At 40.1% G+C, this 21105-nt stretch overlaps 1 protein-coding gene across 3 annotated transcripts in view; it reads left to right on the forward strand.

Moving 5' to 3' along the window:
- LOC128742642 (activating transcription factor 3) overlaps positions 1 to 20865 on the forward strand; it is a 155019-nt gene extending 134154 nt beyond the window's left edge. For all 3 annotated transcript variants that reach the window (XM_053839064.1, XM_053839066.1, XM_053839065.1), the window contains exons 3-5: positions 16917 to 17000; positions 18667 to 18948; positions 19009 to 20865. In XM_053839064.1, the coding sequence (XP_053695039.1) occupies positions 16917 to 17000; positions 18667 to 18948; positions 19009 to 20229 (1587 nt within the window). In that variant the 3' untranslated portion in view covers positions 20230 to 20865. The remainder of the gene's footprint in view (positions 1 to 16916; positions 17001 to 18666; positions 18949 to 19008) is intronic.
- Positions 20866 to 21105: the final 240 nt, after the last annotated feature.

Below are 21105 nucleotides of genomic sequence, written 5' to 3' on the forward strand. Positions count from 1 at the left end.
TTATAGGTTTTTGAACTATGCATAATTTCCTGTAATGCCATTCTATTTGATTCACATCAATAGAGTTTTCTTGAATAGTTTAGGTTTTTCAACGCCATATTGTTATAAAGTTACAAATCGTTGTTTAACTAACGAATATTCTTCAATAAACTTATTCTGAGCAAAATGTCATAATTATTCAATGCATTAATAATTTAAATTGTTGGAAAAATAGATCACCATAAACCGCCATCACAGAAACGAAACAATCAGCATGCGAGGTGTACTGCAATTTACCCCAAGTGGAATTTTCTCTCGTTTCTTCATATGGAAAAATGGTGTCTGTATGCAGCAAAACTAGCCAATGTAAAATGTTTAAAATGTATCCGTCTGCTGGTAGTCGAGTAATTCGTAGTCAAAATTAAGGTATTTTTTATAATCAAAGTTCTACAGTTCCTAAACAAGCAAACATAGAGGTATACTATATTCAGCAAAGCTGTGTATTTTTATCATTTGTACAATTTTGTAATACAAGAAAAAGTCATACAACAATTACAAAAAGAGCAAAAATATAAAAACTGAGTTTACAAATGCATATACAATAAATAAGATTTCTCTAACTTCGCTGAAGAGATAGAAGGTTACTGTCTCTAGCAAAATTTCTTGTAATAATATGCTCTATAACCACAAACTATACAGACAGCACGCGAACGATTTTTCCAGGTACCAGAAGGGACGTGAGAAGTTCACTCACCGTCCCTTCACTAACATTCATTTTGTTCACTCTTCGTTGGAGATGTTGGTTTATCAAATAGCTATAGCAACACAAAACAAATGTTTGTTGTAACTATGCAAAATAGAAAATTAGTTACAAATTTTGTAATCAAATATCAGAGCGAAACATTCTTACTTCCTTTTTAGATTAAAAGCCAGGCAGCTGTATAACTACGGTGTACCCAAGGTGGGTGAGTTAACCTTGGGTGTACCCAGTTCAACAGTAGAAAAAGAAGGTTTCGCACCAACTTTTAATCATATTTATTATCTAAATAACGGCGGAAAAAACGATGATAACAGAATAGTGGAGCCAGTCCAGTAAATGTGCTAATTGTAAATTAAACTTCATTTGTTGTTTTAACACAGAATGAAAAATAAAATTATTTATTTTAGTTCCAACGGTTCTTTAAATGTGATGTCAAAGGAAAATAGCAAATTCAACTGCAGAGACAATTTCAATTTGCCTAATGCTTAGCTTAGATATACGATAGAATGTATGCAGCAAAAGACTTAAAAATACAACGTTTATTGTTATTACTAGCTGACCCGACAAACTTCGTATTGCCACAAATTAACCTGTGTTGTACATAAATCATGAATCTCGGATGATCTTTGTCACTTCTCGAGTTTTGCAAGCCCCCCAGTGGGCGGCGCTTCCGACGGCGGGTCACCGGCAACACTCGCGACCGGCTCGTCCTGAATGATCTAGTGTTACTATAGATAGTTTTTGTGGTCTTGTTATTGATTAATGTTTTATGGAAGAGTCTCGAATTTCTCGAGTTGGATTAGTTTTTGAGTTTCGCAAAAATTTCTGTTTTATTTGTATGAGAGTCCATATCCCCCTACCACAGGGGTGAGAGGTCTCTAACTATCATAAAATAAATTCAAGACTCAGAAATCTCCTACATGCCAAATTTGGTTCCATTTGCTTGATTAGTTCTAAAGTTATGAGCAAATTTGTATTTCGTTTGAATGGGAGCCCCCCCTCCTAAAAAGGTAAGAAGTCCTAATTCATTATGGGAAAAATGGTTGCCTCCAAAAACACCCACATGCCAAATATGGTTCCATTTGCTTGATTAGTTCTCGAATTATGAGGAAATTTGTAATTCGTTTGTATAGGACCCCCCTCCTAAAGTGGGGAGGGGTCCCAATTCATCATTGAAAAAAAAATTGTCTTCAAAAACACACATGCCAAATTTGGTTCAATTCGCTTGATTAGTTCTCGAGTTATGAGGAAATTTGTATTTCATTTGTGTAGAAGCCCCCCCTCTTGAAGTGTGGAAGGATCCTAATTCACCGTAGAAAATATTTTTGCCTCCAAAAACCTCCACATGCCGAATTTGGTTCTATTTGCTTGATTAGTTCTCGAGTTATGGGGAAATTTGTATTTCATTTGTATTGGAGCCCCCCCTCCTAATGTGGGAAGAGGTCCTAATTCATCACAGAAAAAATTCTTGCCTCTAAAAACACCTACACGCCAAATTTGGTTCCATTTGCTGGATTAGTTCTCGAGTTATGAGGAAATTTGTATTTCATTTGTACAGGAGCCCCTCCTCTTAAAGTGGGGAGGGGTCCTAATTCACCATAGAAAATTTTCTTGCTCTCGAAAACCTTCACATGCCAAATTTGGTTGCATTTGCTTGATTAGTTCTCGAGTTATAAGGAAATTTGTATGGAAGTCCCCCCTCTTAAAGGGGAGAGGAGTTATAATTCCTCTTATAAAGAGGGGAGGGGTCTCAATTCACCATAGAATAAATTCTTGTCACCACAAAAAACACCCACATGCCAAATGTTGTTCTATTTGCTTGATTAGTTCTCGAGTTAGGAGGAAATTTGTATTTCATTTGTACAGGAGCCCCCCCTCTTAGAGTGGGGAGGGGTCCTAATTCACCGTAGAAAATTTTCTTGCCCTCGAAAACCTTCACATGCCAAAGTTGGTTCCATTTGCTTGATTAGTTCTCGAGTTATGAGGAAATTTGTATGGAAGCCCCCCCTCATAAAGGGGAGAGGAGTTGCAATTCCCCTTATAAAGAGGGAGGGGTCTCAATTTACCATAGAATAAATTCTTGTCACCGAAAACACCCACATGCCAAATTTGGTTCTATTTGCTTGATTAGTTCTCGAGTTATGAGGAAATTTGTATTTCATTTGTATAGGAGCCCCCCTCCTAAAGTAGGGAGAGGTTCTTATTCATCATAGAAAACATTCTTGCCTCCAAAAACACCTACATGCCAAATTTGGTTCCATTTGCTGGATTAGCTCTCGAGTTATAAGGAAATTTGTATTTCGTTTGTATAGGAGCCCCCCCCTCTTAAAGTGGGGAGGGGTCCCAATTCATCATAGAAAAAAATTTTGTCTTCAAAAACACCCACATGCCAAATTTGGTTCCATTTGCTTGATTAGTTCTCGAGTTATGAGGAAATTGGTATTTCATTTGTACAGGAGCCCCCCCTCTTAAAGTGAGGAGGGGTCCTAATTCAACATAGAAAATTTTCTTGCCCTCGAAAACCTTCACATGCCAAATGTGGTTCCATTTGCTGGATTAGTTCTCGAGTTATGAGGAAATTTGTAAGGAAACCCCCCATCTTAAAGGGGAGAGGAGTTATAATTCCTCTTATAAAGAGGGGAGGGGTCTCAAATTACCCTAGAATAAATTCTTGTCATCGAAAACACCCACATGCCAAATTTGGTTCTATTTGCTTGATTAGTTCTCGAGTTATGCAGAAATTTGTGTTTCATTTGTATGGGAGCCCCCCCTCTTAGTGGGGGGAGGGGTCTCTAACCATCACTAAAACCTTTCCTGGCCCCAAAAACCTCTACATGCAAATTTTCACGCCGATTGGTTCAGTAGTTTTTGATTCTATAAGGAACAGAGGACAGACAGACAGACAGACAGACAGACAGACAGACAGACAGACAGACAGACAGAAATCCTTCTTTATAGGTATAGATTATATCCACTTGATCTATCAGATATGTTGAAATAAATAGAAAATATTTAGCTTTAATCGATTTTAATTTTTCATGTCTGTTTATAAGATCATTCACAACTTTTTTTACACCGTTCCATATATGAAGTTCATCTGACTTGACGACCGTGGTATTTCAGAACCTACGAGTTTCGCAGCTCAAATTTATCAGTAGGAATTAAATTCTCGTTATACATCGAGCTGGTCTGCGCGATGTCTGACGGACAGTCGTTAGCACGTTATCGTAGCCAAAATTCGGTTGTCTCGGGGCCTTTTGATTTGTTTCGAAAGTGGAAACGCCAGAGTACAAATCGGAAGCCGTCTATCAATTATGGCATAATGTTTCTCTATGTTAGCCCAATCCATCAGAGCCCTTTTTGAGAGAAATATCTAGCACGTGCTTAGCTGCATTTCCTTGTGGTTCCTTCCATTAATTTTTAGTCTTGGTTTGAAGTATTGAGTCGATCTTAAGATAAAGTGTTTATTACTTTATACGGTTTATAGTCAATTTTATATTATTTATACTTAGGCTTTGTTGTTTCAAATATAGCCGCAAACCTTTACACAACTGAACTGTCAGGAAAACACAAGGCTGCTGAGATTGATGCGTACTCATATCCGCATGAATTCATGAGATGTGCAAGGGACGAGATTCACTCACTTCAAATGAATCTGGTCCCTGAAATTTTGTGCTTTTTGTTCTACGCGTGGTGTCTGTATAGTTTGTGCTATAACTTTGCAGAACACATCAATGTGTTATATTGACACTGAAGAAAAATAATTTTTTTTATTTCACTTTTAGGGGGATTAATCAAAATTTAGATTCCACCAGACGATTCAAGAAACTACTCTAAAGGTTCGATAAACCTAAAACCAAGTTTTCCCAGTCAAACCTCTAGTGCGCACGTTTTCTTTGGTTTGGGGTTAGAGTGCGCGCGAGTAACTGTGTTGCAAAAGTTGGCGCGAGTGTTCGAGGGTTAATATCTTTTGACCGGTACAACCAATTCTTATGAAATTTTGCATATATATTCGTAGTGTCAAAACCTCTCGTTTGATATTAAAATAATTGAAATTAGGTAAATTATCTTGATTAAAATCATTATAAATTATTGTTAATTTTGGTGTGGTGTATACGGTTGCTCATAACTTTCAAATTAAACATCCAATCAAAAAATCATTCAATAGTAATCTATAAGGATATATTATCTTTCAAATGAGACTAATAGCGCATAAATCGGTTTGGCCATCTCTAAGAAACAGGCGATAATTATTACCTTGTCAAAACAGGTTTTTTAAGCATAACTTTTAAACTACTTGTTTGTTTTCAATTAAAAATTTCTGAATAATTTAGCTTTAATAAGGGCTTTCATTTGATACTAAGATCGTTGAAATCGGTCATGTAGTTCTAGAGAAACCCGTGTCACATTTTTTTCACATTTTTGCTTATAACTTTTAAACGAAACGTCGTGTCACGAAGCAACTCAATAGTGATCTACTAGACAATAATACCTTTCAAACAAAAGTAATAGCGAACGATTCGGTTCAGCCATCTTTGAGAAACAGGCGATAGAAAAAATCATTACATACATACAAACCCTATCGATTGGTATATGTGACTTGGCCCTCCGGGCCTCGGATCAATTTCGTGTTTTTCGACCAATTTTTAAACCTTTGTTATAGTATAACAAAGGTAAAAAACAAAAACGAAAGAAAATTTTTTTGGACCATTTTCGGAAATTCCATTGTTCGAATTTCCATTTCTGTTTCGTGCTAGAAGCGTTAATTCAACTCGGAGACTCATTTTTCGAGTTTTTCAGACTGTAGAGACCACAGGCAATTGTTTTTATAAAAAGAAATTTGACTCATATCCTACAAATTATTTTTTGTCCCCCGATTTTTCAAGCCATTTTCCAAGGGGGGGGGGGGGGGAGTGACAAAAACTTTAAATATGATTTGCAATGGCCTTATTGTTTATGAAATATAACAAGTGTCCGTCTTTCTCGCAGTGTCCGTCTTTACCGCCCTTCCCCTACTACTACTACTAACAATTCTTCCAGATCAAAACGCTGTCATTAGTTTTTTGCGGCCAAATTCTAACTGGAACAGACTTCATATTTTCTTCGGATTCTGAATTTTTCATTTTGCTGAAATGTCACCATGTTAAAATTTTTCATCCTTGTCAACGTTTACTGCGACTGCGATTGAAGACTATCAAGGAAATCTTGATGGAAAAGGGATGGAGAGTTTAAGGTGCGTTTAAACTGAGTAATTTTTGTGGTATGCAACATGTTGCTAGCTGTTGCTCGATGTTGCCACCTGAACATTTGTGAAACGTTGCCATTGTTGCTTGAAACATTTTCTTGCTTATTTTCATTTTTCATCAATCGAAATACGACTTTTTCTCTTGTTAATCTTGACGAATCTTGTTGATCCGTTAAGAAACGATCAAAACCAGACCACTTTGCCACTCTTTAGGGTTTGATTTTACACTCTTATACCTTCCAGTAAGAGGTAGTCCTATGTCAGCTGTTATCTGTGATGCAGTTGTTAAATATAAACACTTTGTAAGTATCCCCGTGATGCAAACATGTCTTTTAAAATAAAACTGGAAAAAATTGAAATGAAAAGTTTTAACGTTGCTGCCATGGGTTGCTTCGATCAACTTTTGTTTTTTAACTACAAACCGCGGACCATGCATGATTTGGAGCTGTATGCTTTCCGGTAGAAGTGCTTCAGGGAGTCTTGGGAAATGATAGTTGTGGCCATATATTCTACGTTTTATTATGAGCAGTAACGGTCAGAAAGCGTTAGGTTTATTTTCACGATATAAACCAGTAACCATTAAATGCGTGCATATTAAAATACTAAAGAATTTTTAATGTTAAAACCAATATTCAGTAAAGTTCATTGATTTTCTGTAGTATCTTTTCACAGCCAGTGTATCACGTTACAATTAATAAATTACCCTAATCTACAGCCTACACTCAAGCAGGTTTATTATTTAATTAGCACCGTCATGAATGCGAGAAATATTGTTGAACTAAATTTCACCTCGAGCAAATTTTTTTTATCAAAACCTTTCAAATTGCCACTCAGTTATAAATAACATGCGGGGATGGCACGTGATTGCCGCTGTTATTTGATACAGATTGACGACAAAAGAAGACGTGAGCTTCACTCTGACCGCTTAATGAAGACATTACACAAATGCTGTTCACACACAGCTCGCAGGCTGTAATATTGATTGTGCTTTATTTGCTTACCCTACTCGAGGATTGTGTATTTTTTCCGCTAAACAATCGTTGAGTTGGATAGCGAAATCCACGCAAGATAGCCTCAGTTCTATCCTCAGGGACACTGCAGTGCTGTAGCGCTTTGTGCAATAAAACAGGCGCCTAATGATAGAAGCCCCCGGATCGGGGTAAAGCTCACTCAAATCCGGCACTGGACGGGACGCAAACAGCAGCGTCGAGCAGGCAGGCAGGCAGGCAGGCAGCCCGGCAGTCGTTTCAGATCATTATAAATTATGGCGACCATCAAAATCGCGTGCTGCAGCAATCAACCCACAGCCAGCCGAGCCGCGCAGAGCGGCGACGTGATTTATACCTTGAATCCATTTGAAAACAATGATCAACAAAATCCACCGGAACCCACCGCTTCCGGAATCGAGCGGTTCGTTTGTGAAACCACCTTTAAGGTTGGCTACCTTCACCTTATCTGGCACCCACACAAAAATGGAGAAGTTATATTATACCTTCTGAAAACCACTCGCGGCTCGGCACCTGTAGCGAGCTTAAAAAAGGCCACCATGTTTTACAGCGTAATTTAACCGGCTCTAGGCGACCGAATGCATGCATCTGTCTTCTTCTTTTCAACCCCGTGCAGAACGATAAAAAAACAGCCAGTCGTTAAAGCCGTGCACATACTGGCAAAATAATCAGAGGCAACAATGTTTGTATACAATTTATATGCATTAATTTTATTGCCCGAACACGGCGAACGCGGAGCTGCTATCAACGGAGCTTGCTTGCAAGCCATTGCGTATAGGTTAGGTAGCTTAGCCGTGTGCTTTGATGGCTGCAAAACCCGAATAAATCACCAACCGACCCGACCCGATTGAAAGAACGTCCTCACACAGTGCACACTGCAGCACACCCCCGCAGCTCAGCTCAGATCGACATGAGAACGACGCCACCACAGAGCGGCGGACCTAACCCGTAGCTCCGGGTGGAAACGGCACATGCGAATGCGCCGAGAAGCTGCGATACCAATCGTCCCATGCTCTATGCATGTAAACACGTTTCCGCACAAATTGCATTTCAGCGACGATAGCATCGCATCGGTCGGATTCGGATCGGAAGAACACCGCGCGCCACCCGCACCCGCACGGTAATCCAAACAAAAGTCTCTAATATACGACCACTAACTAACTGAAGCCAGTGTCGGTCGGTTGGTTGGCTGGCGCACCGAATACAGGTGGCAAAGGTAAAGGCAAATCAATGAAATTTGCCACAAGGTACCTCTACGAACCATACCATACCATACATAACAAAGCAAAAAAAAAGGGGAAGAGAAGCAGGCGGCGGCGTGTTTTAATTCAATTTAGCCAGATAATAAATTAACCCACCGCGGCGGCACACGACGCGACGGTGCGGCTGGTGCGAGGAAGCTTCCACATTCAGCAAGTTTTGGTTGAATTCGTGGTAGCTCGAATGGTGCTTTAGGGGTTTCGTCGATTCAATCGATAGTTCAGCCAGCCCAGCAGCTTCGATCTCCGGTTAACGTGAAAGAAGAACGCGCCGAGAGAGGCTTGAAGGAGCTAATTAAATGAACGATGCTTTAATGATAGGTACAAGCGTGCTAGGAATGATTATGCCGTAAATGTTTATTTACGATTTAATTGTAAATCATATGCATAGAAATTCAAGTTCATGGTGTCGTTCGTTGAGTTTTTTTCGGTTATGACAATTTAATAGAATACTAATTGAGCATAATTATTTGTACTTTGCATTGAAAGTAGTGTTAATGCTGTAATAACGTGCTGCTCGAGCCACAAATGCTGATACTGTTGTAAAAACAGGTTTTAGCAGCCTTGCCTGTTCGTTAGTGTCAATTCAAGATGTTTATTTTCAATTTTATCTCCAGTTATTGAGCTGTTATTGGTAACAACGCGAGCGAAAGTCAAATGCTTCCATTAGTTGTCCATTTCCGTTAGTAAACGTTGTGTTATAAATTTTTGGACCTTTTCAACAATTTTCCTGAATTGCTGATAAAATGGGAATGGTTCTTTGTAAGATATCAAGAAGGGCGAAAGCTTTGGAGGCAATTATCCTTGTAGAGTTATCCGCTGACGGTCCCCCATGTGATAAATGGTTGGCTCATTTTGTCACATCCACAGATCACTTGCCAGACAAGGATTTTTTTTACTGAGCATCGACAGCCAGCTTTTCCTTCCACACATTCTCGGGAATTGGGAGCTTATTCCTGTCCCGGTATTTATCTTGTGACGGCCTCGATGTAGGTTCAATTATCATCATAATGCAGAACGATTTGTGAGCCACTTCCTGTACAGCTTCCTTGTGCAAGTTTCCTACAACTCATCCTTGGACATAGCTTTTAAGTAATTGATAGTTTTCGCAATACGATCTTTCAAACATAGCTCCCATTAAAAAATAAGCACTTTTTACAAATGAGTCTTGAGTCAAATTGGTACCACTATCTATGGAACACGTAGGTAAAGTTTAAACTAAATTAGAAAGGTTCAAATTTTGTTATTCATCTATTTCGCATGGAACTGCTCTGAGTAGAGTCAACAATGAAAAATTGTAACCTAAATTCAAATCGAAAAAGTCGGGTCATTCTGGACACAAAATGCGCGAAAGGCAAGGCAGAAAACAGAAAAGATCGAGAAGTTACTCGAGCTTAGTAAGTCTTGCTCTGCCATCGACAACCACTTCCGCTACAATTGTTGTTCGATTCCTCGCTCCAGAAGAATGTACTTCCGACATCGTGAGAAAAATCCATCAAGAAGATAACAGAAACGTGGTATCACGTATCATTTTGTGCCGGCTCGAAGATGTTGAAAATTATGACGAACTTTTTACTTGTAGTTCACAATATCTATCCATCCGATAGGCATGTATTTTTCCCTAGAAGATGCCAATAATCTTGCGCAGTTGGTTTCTTTCTGTTTAGTCTGGAAAAAAGTAGTACAAGTTGTGGAAACTTGCTTACTGGCCGCAGTTTTTGTATCAAAATCGGTCCAGAAGAATCGGAGCTGTTTTGCAATCTGTCAGGGGTTCCTCGAGGAACCAACTTAGGCCCTTTTAGCAGTATTACCACGGTACCCGATTACTTCTAAGTACTCCTGTTTGAGTCATGCACTGCTAAGGGTTAATCAGATTTGTGATCCAGGAGTGCATCTTGTGAAATTGTTACTAGATTCCGCTTTCAGTCTGACGTAGCTTACCGCTATTCTTTACCGTCATTCGAATGAGCTTAGTCAGTTCCGTTGGAAAACCATGCTAAAGCATTATTTACTACAGCTCATTTAGTTTTACTGAATTAAACGGTGCTTCAAAATTCACAAACAAATGTTGAGTTTGCAGACTGCACTCTCGGAACTTATCTAGGGAGGGACTACTTAGCCAAACTGAACTCTTTGCATGAGTTCAGTTTATACGGCTATAAAAGTGCTATGTCTAAATCAGCCATAGCGTGCATCACTCAATTAAAGAACTAGAGTAGTTGCTCCAATAGTTGTTGTAGCACATAATATTCATTAATAAAGTGTATTTTCGTCTTCGAAGCATAACACTCTTGGGAGTATCGGTAGTTAAGCTGCACGATTTAAAATTAAATCTTTATTTGCTAAAATAACGATTTCCCAAAATCTATAACAACACCTTAGGCACAGCTGGAAGATCCTTGTCTCTATAATTGCGCTACCACGCTTATTCAGCTAGCAAAATATATAAAATTCCACCTTCAACTTTGCGCTCCCGGTTAAGAGGAAAAAGCATCGAAAGGGTCCAAGTCCCAACTGCTCTGTCAATGGATAAAGAAACCAACATTTTTTATTAACCCAAAGAAATGGAACGAAAAGGATTTCTATAGCACAATTGTAGAAACAACATGATCAGCTAAAGGAACATTAGCGCAACTATTGGTACAATCTAATTGATTTTTCCTATTATTATAAAGTATCACAAAATTCTTAATTGCCTTACCTAGTGACACGAACCTTGTGTTAGATGAATTAATATCCCACAAACACCAATTGAAGCATAACTCCCAGTTGAATAAGAAAAGCACCATTCTTGGAACGTCTATCAAAAGTATCCTCAATACTCTTACTTTAGTGTTACAAATAAGTACGTAAATAAGCAAAAGAGGGAACCTGGGCTAGCTTAAGCGATGCAGTATTATACGCAGACGGATTGACGCATACAGGAAATTTTCCAGATGTTTAAAGACATGGTCGTCAGAATCCATTTATGGCAGTCAGTATGGCACCGAATATCACCCTTCCCTTCCCTTCTTCAGTTTATCAACATGCTCCCAGAGACTCGGGAAACCATCACAAAAAAATAAAATTAGTTCAACTTACCTGCTAGCCGTAATTAGATCTTGCAACTCGAAGCACTAAACTATTACTTTTTAGGGCATAACTTACACTAAATACTGAGATTTCTGCCCAATTAAAATTCATCACTATATTTTCACTTTTTCGCCGTCGATTTTTCTTTAATTTTTTTCGGCCGTTCCACATAGGAGTATTTGAGCCGAAAAGTTGGCCAAAAGTATTGTTATTCATTTTTATTAGAGTAAACAAGCGGTGATGAGTGCAAAATAGTATGATTAGTTCTATGAAGTAATTTTTTATGGAATTATGTTCGTATCTACCTAGTAGTGCAGCACAACTTTTCTGCAATTGCTTTTACTGTAATTGAAGAATGGAAACCTTTATAAAAATTGTGTGAGTAAAGAGAGAGAGATAAGATAGAGAGAGGTGAGAGAGGGACAGAGAGATGAAAGAGAAAGGCGAGAGGGAGAGAGGTGTGAGAGAAGTGTGTGCAAGAGAGACAGGTGTGTGGAGAAAGAGAGAGAGAGAAAGAGTGAGAGAGTTAGATGCAGAGAGAAGAGAGAACGAGTGAGAGAGAAGAGAGAACGAGTGAGAGAGAAGAGAGAACGAGTGAGAGAGAAGAGAGAACGAGTGAGAGAGAAGAGAGAAAGAGTGAGAGAGAGGAGCGATCTTATCGACGCTTATCGAATGAATTGCGTAATGAAGAGACTAAAAGCATGCGCAAATTTGATAAAAAGTAAAGGAATTTGGCGAATTTTTCTTAAAATAACTGAAATTTCTTGTTCAATTAGTTTATAGAGCATTTCTCTAGTGTCTCACAAGTATAATGACATAAAATTTATCTTTCAAATGCTTGAAATTTCATGGTAGTATAATTGATCATAAGAAAAATACTGCGAAATTGAATATTTTATCATTTAGTAAAAAGTTTTTATTTCATAAAACTGCAAAAATTTCACTCACAACCCTCTTCCAGGGATTCTAAGCTATGAAATGGCATCAAAGATTGTGATGAGAAATGATGAGAACATAAACAAATATCACTTTAAAGTAGCAACATATTTATGCTATTTTGTTATGATAAATACTGCTCGCTTGTCATCATTATATTCATTGAAATCTAAAGTCTGTACCAACAAATAATTGTAAAATCTTTGAGTTTAAAAAGCCTTTTTACAGCTGGTCGATAGGATATATATAGCCTTAGAAATGTGAAAGACAACATCCTTACCTATATGAGCGAAAATATATGACCCATTTTTACTCGAAGTTTGACAGCTCTATGCAAGATGTAAACAAAACAAATGGTTTCAAAATTAACGTTACATTGAGTGATAGGTATCTTGAAAGACAGCGAGGTTTAATTGGAGGGGATTGAACGAGTTTTAATTTTCCTCATTTTGGCCAGCTTTTTGGTCCAAATACTCCTCTGTGCGTTCCATTCATCATATCACTAGCGAAACTTAACTTGAAACACTGAAAACTGTAATTTACCACCCGAACAGTTATCTGGTAAGATATTATAATGATTTTGCCCAAACTGTTCACTTGCATTGATATGAAAAACTTTACTTCGTTACGATTGCAATTGCAAAACCGAATCAGCGACCGTCGTTGTTGATATGTTACCAAGGACACGGGAGTGATGCCATATTTTCGTTGAGTGTGAAATTGGCCAATAATTTTCACTATTAAATTAACGGTCGTAAAGTATCGAAAATATACTTATAGAATTCTCTGATAATAAAATTCACCGTAAACAACATTTTATGTGATTAGTGAATTACTGTCCGATCTAGTTCAACAGTAAAAATAGATACGCGATTCTACGTTCCATAATTGTTCATAACAGATTATTACCTACTACTAGCAACTTAGCATAAACAAAACGATAGCGGAAACAAATACTGAAATCAGTAAAAAAGCAGCTGGCCTCTGACGACCTTCACCTTAAGCGAACAGTTTGCCAGCCTTTTTTCCAGCGAGACTTTGCCAATGTCTGATGTATTTTTACTTGCAGTACTTAACGTTCCTACATCAAGTTAGTTTCTGGATTGTATTGATAGCAACGAATGCATGATAGAATTAGCTATCAACCGAATGAAAACGTTGACTTTTGTGGAAGCAGTCCTTCTAAAACAATGTTTAGCTGCCTTAGTAGCTCCTTCTTTGAAACAAATGTTTGGCATGTCGCTCGCATCCGGCTTTTTTCTAACTCTAACTCTAACTCTCTGGAAATCTTCTTTTATGGTCCCAGTTTCCAAAAAAAGTAAATCGATAACCCACCATGGGATCACGTACTTGTGTGCCGTTGTCAAGCTTATTGAAATGGTCATATTGAAACCAATCTTGAATCACAGCAAGCTGCGTGTCGACGAAAGCCAGCATGGATTATTACGAAAACATTCTACGGTTACGATCCTCTTGTCAATTATAACATATGCTACCGAAGTAATATTCAACGGCGCTCAGGCTGACGTAATTTACAAGGACTTGCCTTTGACCAAGATAAACCATGCCATCATGATAGCAGAGCTGGATAGATTGGTTTTTGGATTAAAAGTTTCCGAAATTCCACAGGGCAGCCATCTTGGACCCCTGATATTCCTACTTTATTTAGACGGTGTAAATTTCTCCCTTAAATGCCCGCGGTTATCTTTAACCGAAGACCTCAAAATGCTCAGTGTAATTCAGACAACCGTCGATGCTCTCTTTTTTAATGTCAATTGACCGTTTTTGCTGAGTGCTGTAAAATTAATCGTATGAGGTTTCAATGATTGCTCTGTCATCACTTTTACGGGAAGAAACATATCAATTTGATTTGCAGGTAACGCAATCAGCAGGGAAACCTGTCAAGGATCTCGGTATAAACCTCGATGAACAATTAACTAGTAAACACCATATTTCCTATGCAGTAGCCAAAGCATCTCGTTGCTTAGGATTCATAATGAGAGAGTGTCCCACATCAAATTGTACCACGGAAGAAACGCTGTAGAAAATTACCTAATTGACCGATCCTTTTCAAACTTTCAGGCAACAAAATATAACCCATTAGTAAGCTTTTGGCATATTTGTTTCATTTAACTTCAATACCATAACCGTATGCTCGCCCCTTACGCATAACTCCACTCAAAAAGATTTGTACAACCTAGCATGTCCTTGGGTACGAAAGTGACTCCGATGGCTTCGTACCACTCCAATACATCCTTTGAATATTGGCACGAAGATAGATCCGGCCAGAAGATCGTAGGGCCCTCGAGTCGCTTCGACAGAGAAGGCAGATGCCTCTGTAAACACTCCTTGAGGTTGATCTGCCCGTTTACAGTCCAGGTAGTCACGAAGTGAAGTACAGTAGTCCCGGAAGCTGCCGGAAGTCCGCCCTGACGTAAGTCTCATCATATATGATGACAGAGAATTAAGATTTTTCCAGGTGTTTGGGCAAAATAAATTCGCGACGTTGCTTTTCGGGTGACGCCATTTTTTCCAATTTTCGTAAAACTGATCGCGATAAAAATTGAGTATAAACAATACTCTTTAAATTACTTCTACTCAAATTTTCAAGAGGTAATTTTCTACAGCGTTTCTTTCATGGTGCAATTTGATGTGGGCCACCATTTAGGAGTTTTAAGGATATTTACTGTCTGAAATCACTCTACTGTTCACTTGCTCGTTCAGGTCTTGTGTATTACTCCGTAGTTTGGAACCCTCATTACCTCAATAGTGTACTCAGGATCGAAGCGGTCCAACCAGGATTTGTTCGATATGCTCTTCGGCGGTTACTCTGGAATAATTCAGACAAGCTTCCAAGTTTCGAAAAACGATTAACAGCCCATTGAACTTGACTCGGTACAAATGAGGTTTTAGCGTTCCGCGGATGCTGGACGAGTGAAACCACAAAACTAGAATGATCACTAACCAATTGTGCATCGTTTGTATAATAAAATTGATAAACTGGATATGACTAGTAGAGAGGTCTTTCCAGGCAATATTCACCGCATCGACTGGTTTTCCCAAACATGGCTTTTCCAATGTTCCAAGTGGGAATTGAGTCATCATCAGTCTACAATCTATAAAATATTCAAATCGTGCTCGATTCGAAATAACGCAGGGAAAAGAGATAAGCTGCATTTGCTAGCTAGGATCACTCAAATGAACAGGCGATATTAAGTGAAGTTCAAATGAAGGTAGCGATAATCTGTTAAATAAGCATCATCAACGGGCACAGCCCCCACCTCAGGAGTACCGATGACGACAAGGCAGAATTCTACGCGCAGTAAGAGAGTGAATACGACCACTGCCCAAAACATGATATCAAGATCGTCAACCAGGAGAAGGAACACCAACCAGTGATTGGAGGGTTTAGCGCACACCTCCAAGAACATGGCCGTACATAGTACCTTCTTCCAGCATATAGACTCCTACACAAGCACACCTGGAGGTCATAAAACCAAACTACCGGCACTTCTCAGACATTATCGTCGCGTCGTCAGATCGTATCAAAGCGCCAACGTTGAATCGGACCACTGGTGATGCGCACAAAACTTTCCGCTGACAGTAAAAACGAGGAGAACAAAGACAGAAAAAGAAGAAAAGAAATACAGGAATAACGGCTCAAAGAAGAAGATAAACCTGGGGAAAAAAGACGAAAAGCAAGCGCTGGAAAGGAAAACTGGAGAGTAAAGGGAAAAAAGACCCAAAACAGAGTAAACATGGCAGGAAAGAAAAAGCGGGGTATCTAAAAAGGGAAAAATGGAACAGAGAGGCCGAAAAACGAGAAAGAAAGAGAGTATGAGTCAAAAAGAAGAGAAAACACAGGACTAAGAATGAAAAAAAACTGGGACATAAAACGGAGAAAAACAATATTTAATTAATTTTGTGACATTTTCGTGTTGTTTTTATGTATATTTCATACAGTTTGTTATTCCCGCATTATTGTGGTGAAAAGTTGTGTTATTTCTAACTCATTTTAGTACCATTTACCACCATAATGGTCGAGAATTTTGTGAGAAATGTTTTCTAAATTATATAAACTTTATAAAAACTGAGTGCATCCATACTTTCTGGGACAGTCTATACATTACTTTCTCGAATGTTGCTTGGCTCACGCGGTATAGTCAAAAGTGCAGAATCGAAGCAAGAAGAGTGTTTTTTTAGATATTTCGAATTAACATATGTACCACCAAAACTGCAATGTTTAGTAATAAATTGTGCATTGGTTGTATAACAAAAATGATAAATGATGCTTCTAAAACTGGATAAGACCAGAATGAGGTTTTTTCAGACAACATTCGCTCAAACCTGGATCAACTGGGTTTTCCCAAAATTTGTTTTTCCAATATTTTAAGTCGGAATTGAGAGTCATCACTGGTCTATATAGCAGTCTAAAAAATATTCATATGACACATGCAGGCTTGTTTCGAAAATTTTTCAAACCCTTGCCTTGTTTGTTTATTGGTTACCATGTGCAACGGATGCTAACTGGGCGAATGAAAATATTACGACCCAAACATTTGACTTTCGTTTTATCTGATCTTTTGCATTCATTGACTTGAAGAACAAGCAAACTTTTTAAACATTTTTTAATGATTATTATGTTTTACTTTTCGCAGGCATCACACGATAGTCATTCCAACAGTTCCGATTCACCGCTGGACTCGCCCGCCGGTCATGGCAGGACTCCGAGCGTACAACAGGTAATTATAGTATATTTTTAACTTTCATATAGAAAGTGTACGTCCGACAAACAAAACCTGAAATCAAGTTAAACGTAACTTATGACACACGAGATAGCTAATACAAGGAAGAATGTTATCAATTCAACAGTACCATGACTGATAACATTAACTTTACGCTTATCAGTGACACAATCAAATCAAAGGTAAGGATCATCTTTGATTGTGTCTTCGAAATAAAAATCAAACATCTGCACTCGAAAAAAAAACAGGTTTCGTTTCGTCGAAAAGTAAACTGCCGGGTAAAGCATTAACCAGGGAGAGAAGCAAAAAAAGAAAAGAAAAACTGAAACCGCACACCACAACCGACGAAACTAAATGGCAGCAGACGATGGTGCAAACACGCCAGGAAGGAGCGAGAAGAAAAAAAAAGAACAGGAACGACCTCGCGAGTAATTTATTTAACATGCGCTATACGTGCCAAATTTTTGTCGAATTCAATAAAAACCCCGCAAAATGGTTTTGGGGCCGGGGAAGCGAGCACGCGGTGGTGGAGCACTTTTTTTCTCCCGCCTCTCCCACCGTCGACAAAACCAACCACACTCCAAAGCTTAATGTGAAAAGGAGCGACAGATAAATTGACTTGCCCATCAGAAAAGTCAAGTGTAGGAGAGAGCGAATGAATGCGAACCGAACGAAGAGGAACAGGGAAGCAGGAGGAAAAGTTGACGAGTATTGACTGCGCCCACACTTCGACCGGCTGACCATGTGGCCACAGGCCACATGCACGCACACAGCAACCTGATGAACAGTATGCGCGTCAACGGTCGTCAATCGTCCTATAACTGATTCGCGCTTCCGATTGGCTTCAAGGTGCCTTTCTCCGGCCGTGGTAGCGTGGCACGCGCATCGCAGATGGTACAAAGTAGCGCAACGTAATGGTCCGTATCGCGTTTCTTCGTGTCTATTTCAGGTACCGATGCACGCACGCTATCGGGTTGTTGTTTTGCCGAACGAACCATATTTTATCATTCCTGCAAGCGCTGCTCAAAGTCCAGCCTGCTGTTGCCACGCCAGAGCCTACTCTGCCAGTCCATCAGTGACCACTGAGGTCAAGCTGACCGGCGTTTAAATAACCAATAACAAAAGCATGAACTTTACTCTGTCAAAAAGCAACGAAAATTAAAAAAAAAGACACGCTGCAACGGAGGGACGCAATCATTCAAGATTAAAAATAAAATTATGCATTGCAATGAAGCAGCAAAAATCGGAGAGAAGAACTGGCCCTCCTAAAATGCAATACCCCAACAACGGCGAAGAGACAAGCTATTCAGTTTTATTTGTATTCATTAATAACAATTCCTCGCCTCCTGCGGTGGCACCGGGCGAAGAGTGAAGTGTCAGACCTGCTGCGGCGCGAGAGACGACGCACGGCAAAAGTTATGTGTTATGCAAATTTCGTCGATCGTTTCTTTCAATTTACATCAAGCTCGGTTTGCACGCCCCTTCGGCGTCGCAGCACAGCGGTGTGATATGATATGCCGACGAAAAAATACGAAAACCTCCTCAGGATTATTTTGTCTAAGACGTCTAAACAGTACATTCTTGACTCTAGCAGTCAAGGTTAGGCCACTGCATTGCTAACCCAGATTTTCGTTTGTTCGGTTTCCCTTCTTTTTTTTCGCAGACCCGCTCGCAACTGATCAAGGCCGGTGTGAAGCTGCTGATACAGAGCAAACGCAAGCACAGTGGATGCGATTCCAGCGATGGAAACGAATCGTCCAGTGGTGGTGGCGGAGGCCATGAAAGAGGAGGAGGAGGAGCTAAACGGAATGGTGGTGGTCCGCAGCCGAAAATGCGCCGCGATACGGACCTGCAGACGAGCGAAGACGATGTTGATAATCATCGGACCACCAGTGGGTGCTCCTCGGCAGGCGGTACCGGCCGAACGGGCAGTCCTCGCACCGGGGTAAGTTCGCAATTTATCGTTGCTTTAAAGTGGATCATGATTGACGATGTTCTTTTACAGCTAACTCCGGAGGATGAGGATCGTCGACGACGGCGTCGGGAACGAAACAAGATCGCTGCCACCAAGTGCCGGATGAAGAAGCGCGAACGTACGGTAAATTTGGTAAATGAATCCGAAACGTTGGATGCCCAGAACAAGGAACTGAAATCGCAGGTTAGCGAGCTGGAAAATCAACGACGAAAACTGATGGAGGTCCTGCAGGCACACAGTTCGACGTGTGTCCACCAGAAAGGCTACCAACCGCTTCCCAGCTTGTCTACCATCACCAACAACTGCAAGTTTCTGAACGATCTAAGCTTTATGGACAACTCAAACGAGATCAAATATTCCGAATGTCTCAAGTCTGGCAGTGAAATGAGCGATTTTTCCAAGCAAGATAACACGTTACCCCCCGGCTACTGTAAGCTTTCGCCAACGGAGGTCAACTACGCAACACCTACCGACGTAATAGACGTAAACAACTTCGGGAACCAATCGTTGAAATCCGAATACATTCCAAACGGTCAAGATACACGGCCCCGGTCGAAACCAGGCCCCAAACCACGGCAAAGGTCATCAGCTGCCGTCAAACGAACCGTTACCGTTACCAGTACAACAACCGTCACGGAATCGTTACCACCCGTTGTGGTACCCGCGGTTTCCCTACCCAGTGCGGAGTTCATCCTCAAAAATGAACTCATCGATACCAGCAGTCCCTACACCACGGTACAATCGGCCGATCGCTTCCTGTTCGAAAACTCTATGGATCTGTACAACAACAATAACATCGACAGCAGTGCGCTGGACGGCCACCACACCAGTGACAGTGACAAGCTAGCTTCGCTAGCCGTCAAAGACAACACATCGAACGCTTTGCTGGAGTTCAGCGCCAACTTCGATACCGCCATCATCAAACCATCGGAGTACGCCATGCTGACCACCCACCAAACGCAGCAACCACAACACCAGCAAACACACCCACAGCAGCAGCAGCAACAACAACAACAGTGTCACCTACAGCAAAATCTCGGCCTGCTTCTTCCTCACCAGCAGCAGCAGCAGCAGCAGCAGCAACAGCAGCAAACTCTACACAATCCGCACCAATTCCTGTCCCACTCGTCGCTGGCCGGTATCGTGAGCAACGATTTCCTGATCCTGCCCGAGCACGACGGCAGCGAGTTCACCGATCTGGACAGTGGCATCACGTCCTACAGCAACATCAACGGAAGCTGCCTGGCGTGACCTCCCTGCTGCTGTTCGTCGTCCACTTCGCCATCGACGCCGCCGCCGCCGCTGCTGCCGCCATTGCTGATGCTGTTGTAGTTGCTTTTTTCCGTTTTTCGTTTCGTTTTTTTTTCCGAGTCCCAAATGTGCGTCGCCATTTTGGAATGGTTCCATATTTCGTGTTTTTTTTTGTTTAAATCTCATTTTTTGGGTTTTCTCATGTACACACACAAAAACGCGCACGCACACAGTCACCTATTTCTAATCGCATGCAGTTACCACCAGAGATAGTCGTTTGTTTGTTTCTTTTAGGATTCGTTGTTCGTGTGCTGTTTCTGCGCCCCCGGGCAGTATGTGCTCCACTCAGTCCCTGCTGCCTGGCGCACAGTGGGACGAAACGAAGGAAAACAGGTGAAAATCACAGTTCGTGTGGAGAAACATTCTCATTAGTGGCATCGCAGAAATCTAATAGTTTTTAAAGTTTTTTTTGTTATACCAAAAGGATGACGTTAAGAGGGGAGATTATTTAAAATCTAAAATCAACAGTGCCTAAGAAGGAATGATCCATAAAACTTTTCTAAGAGTTTTTGACGAAGAAAAAATATTTATCAAAGTTATTAAGCTACAAAGTAATACGGGGTATTGATCAAATGTTCAAAATCAAGTTTTCTTATATCCCTTAATTTATTTTAGAGATTTCAGATTTTTTCTACTTCTTAAATATTTATTTAAATAATTTTTAACCTATCAAGCATCGGCTGTAGGTTTAAAATTCTCTAGAAACTCGAATTTTTCTTGACTTCTAAACTCGATAAAATAGAGAAACTGAGTCATAACTGGCTTCTTAAAATGCCAAATAACGACCATTTTTCTTGTCAAAACGTCCGTCATTTG

This window comes from Sabethes cyaneus, chromosome 3, assembly GCF_943734655.1.
Source record: "Sabethes cyaneus chromosome 3, idSabCyanKW18_F2, whole genome shotgun sequence".
NCBI lineage: Eukaryota > Metazoa > Arthropoda > Insecta > Diptera > Culicidae > Sabethes > Sabethes cyaneus.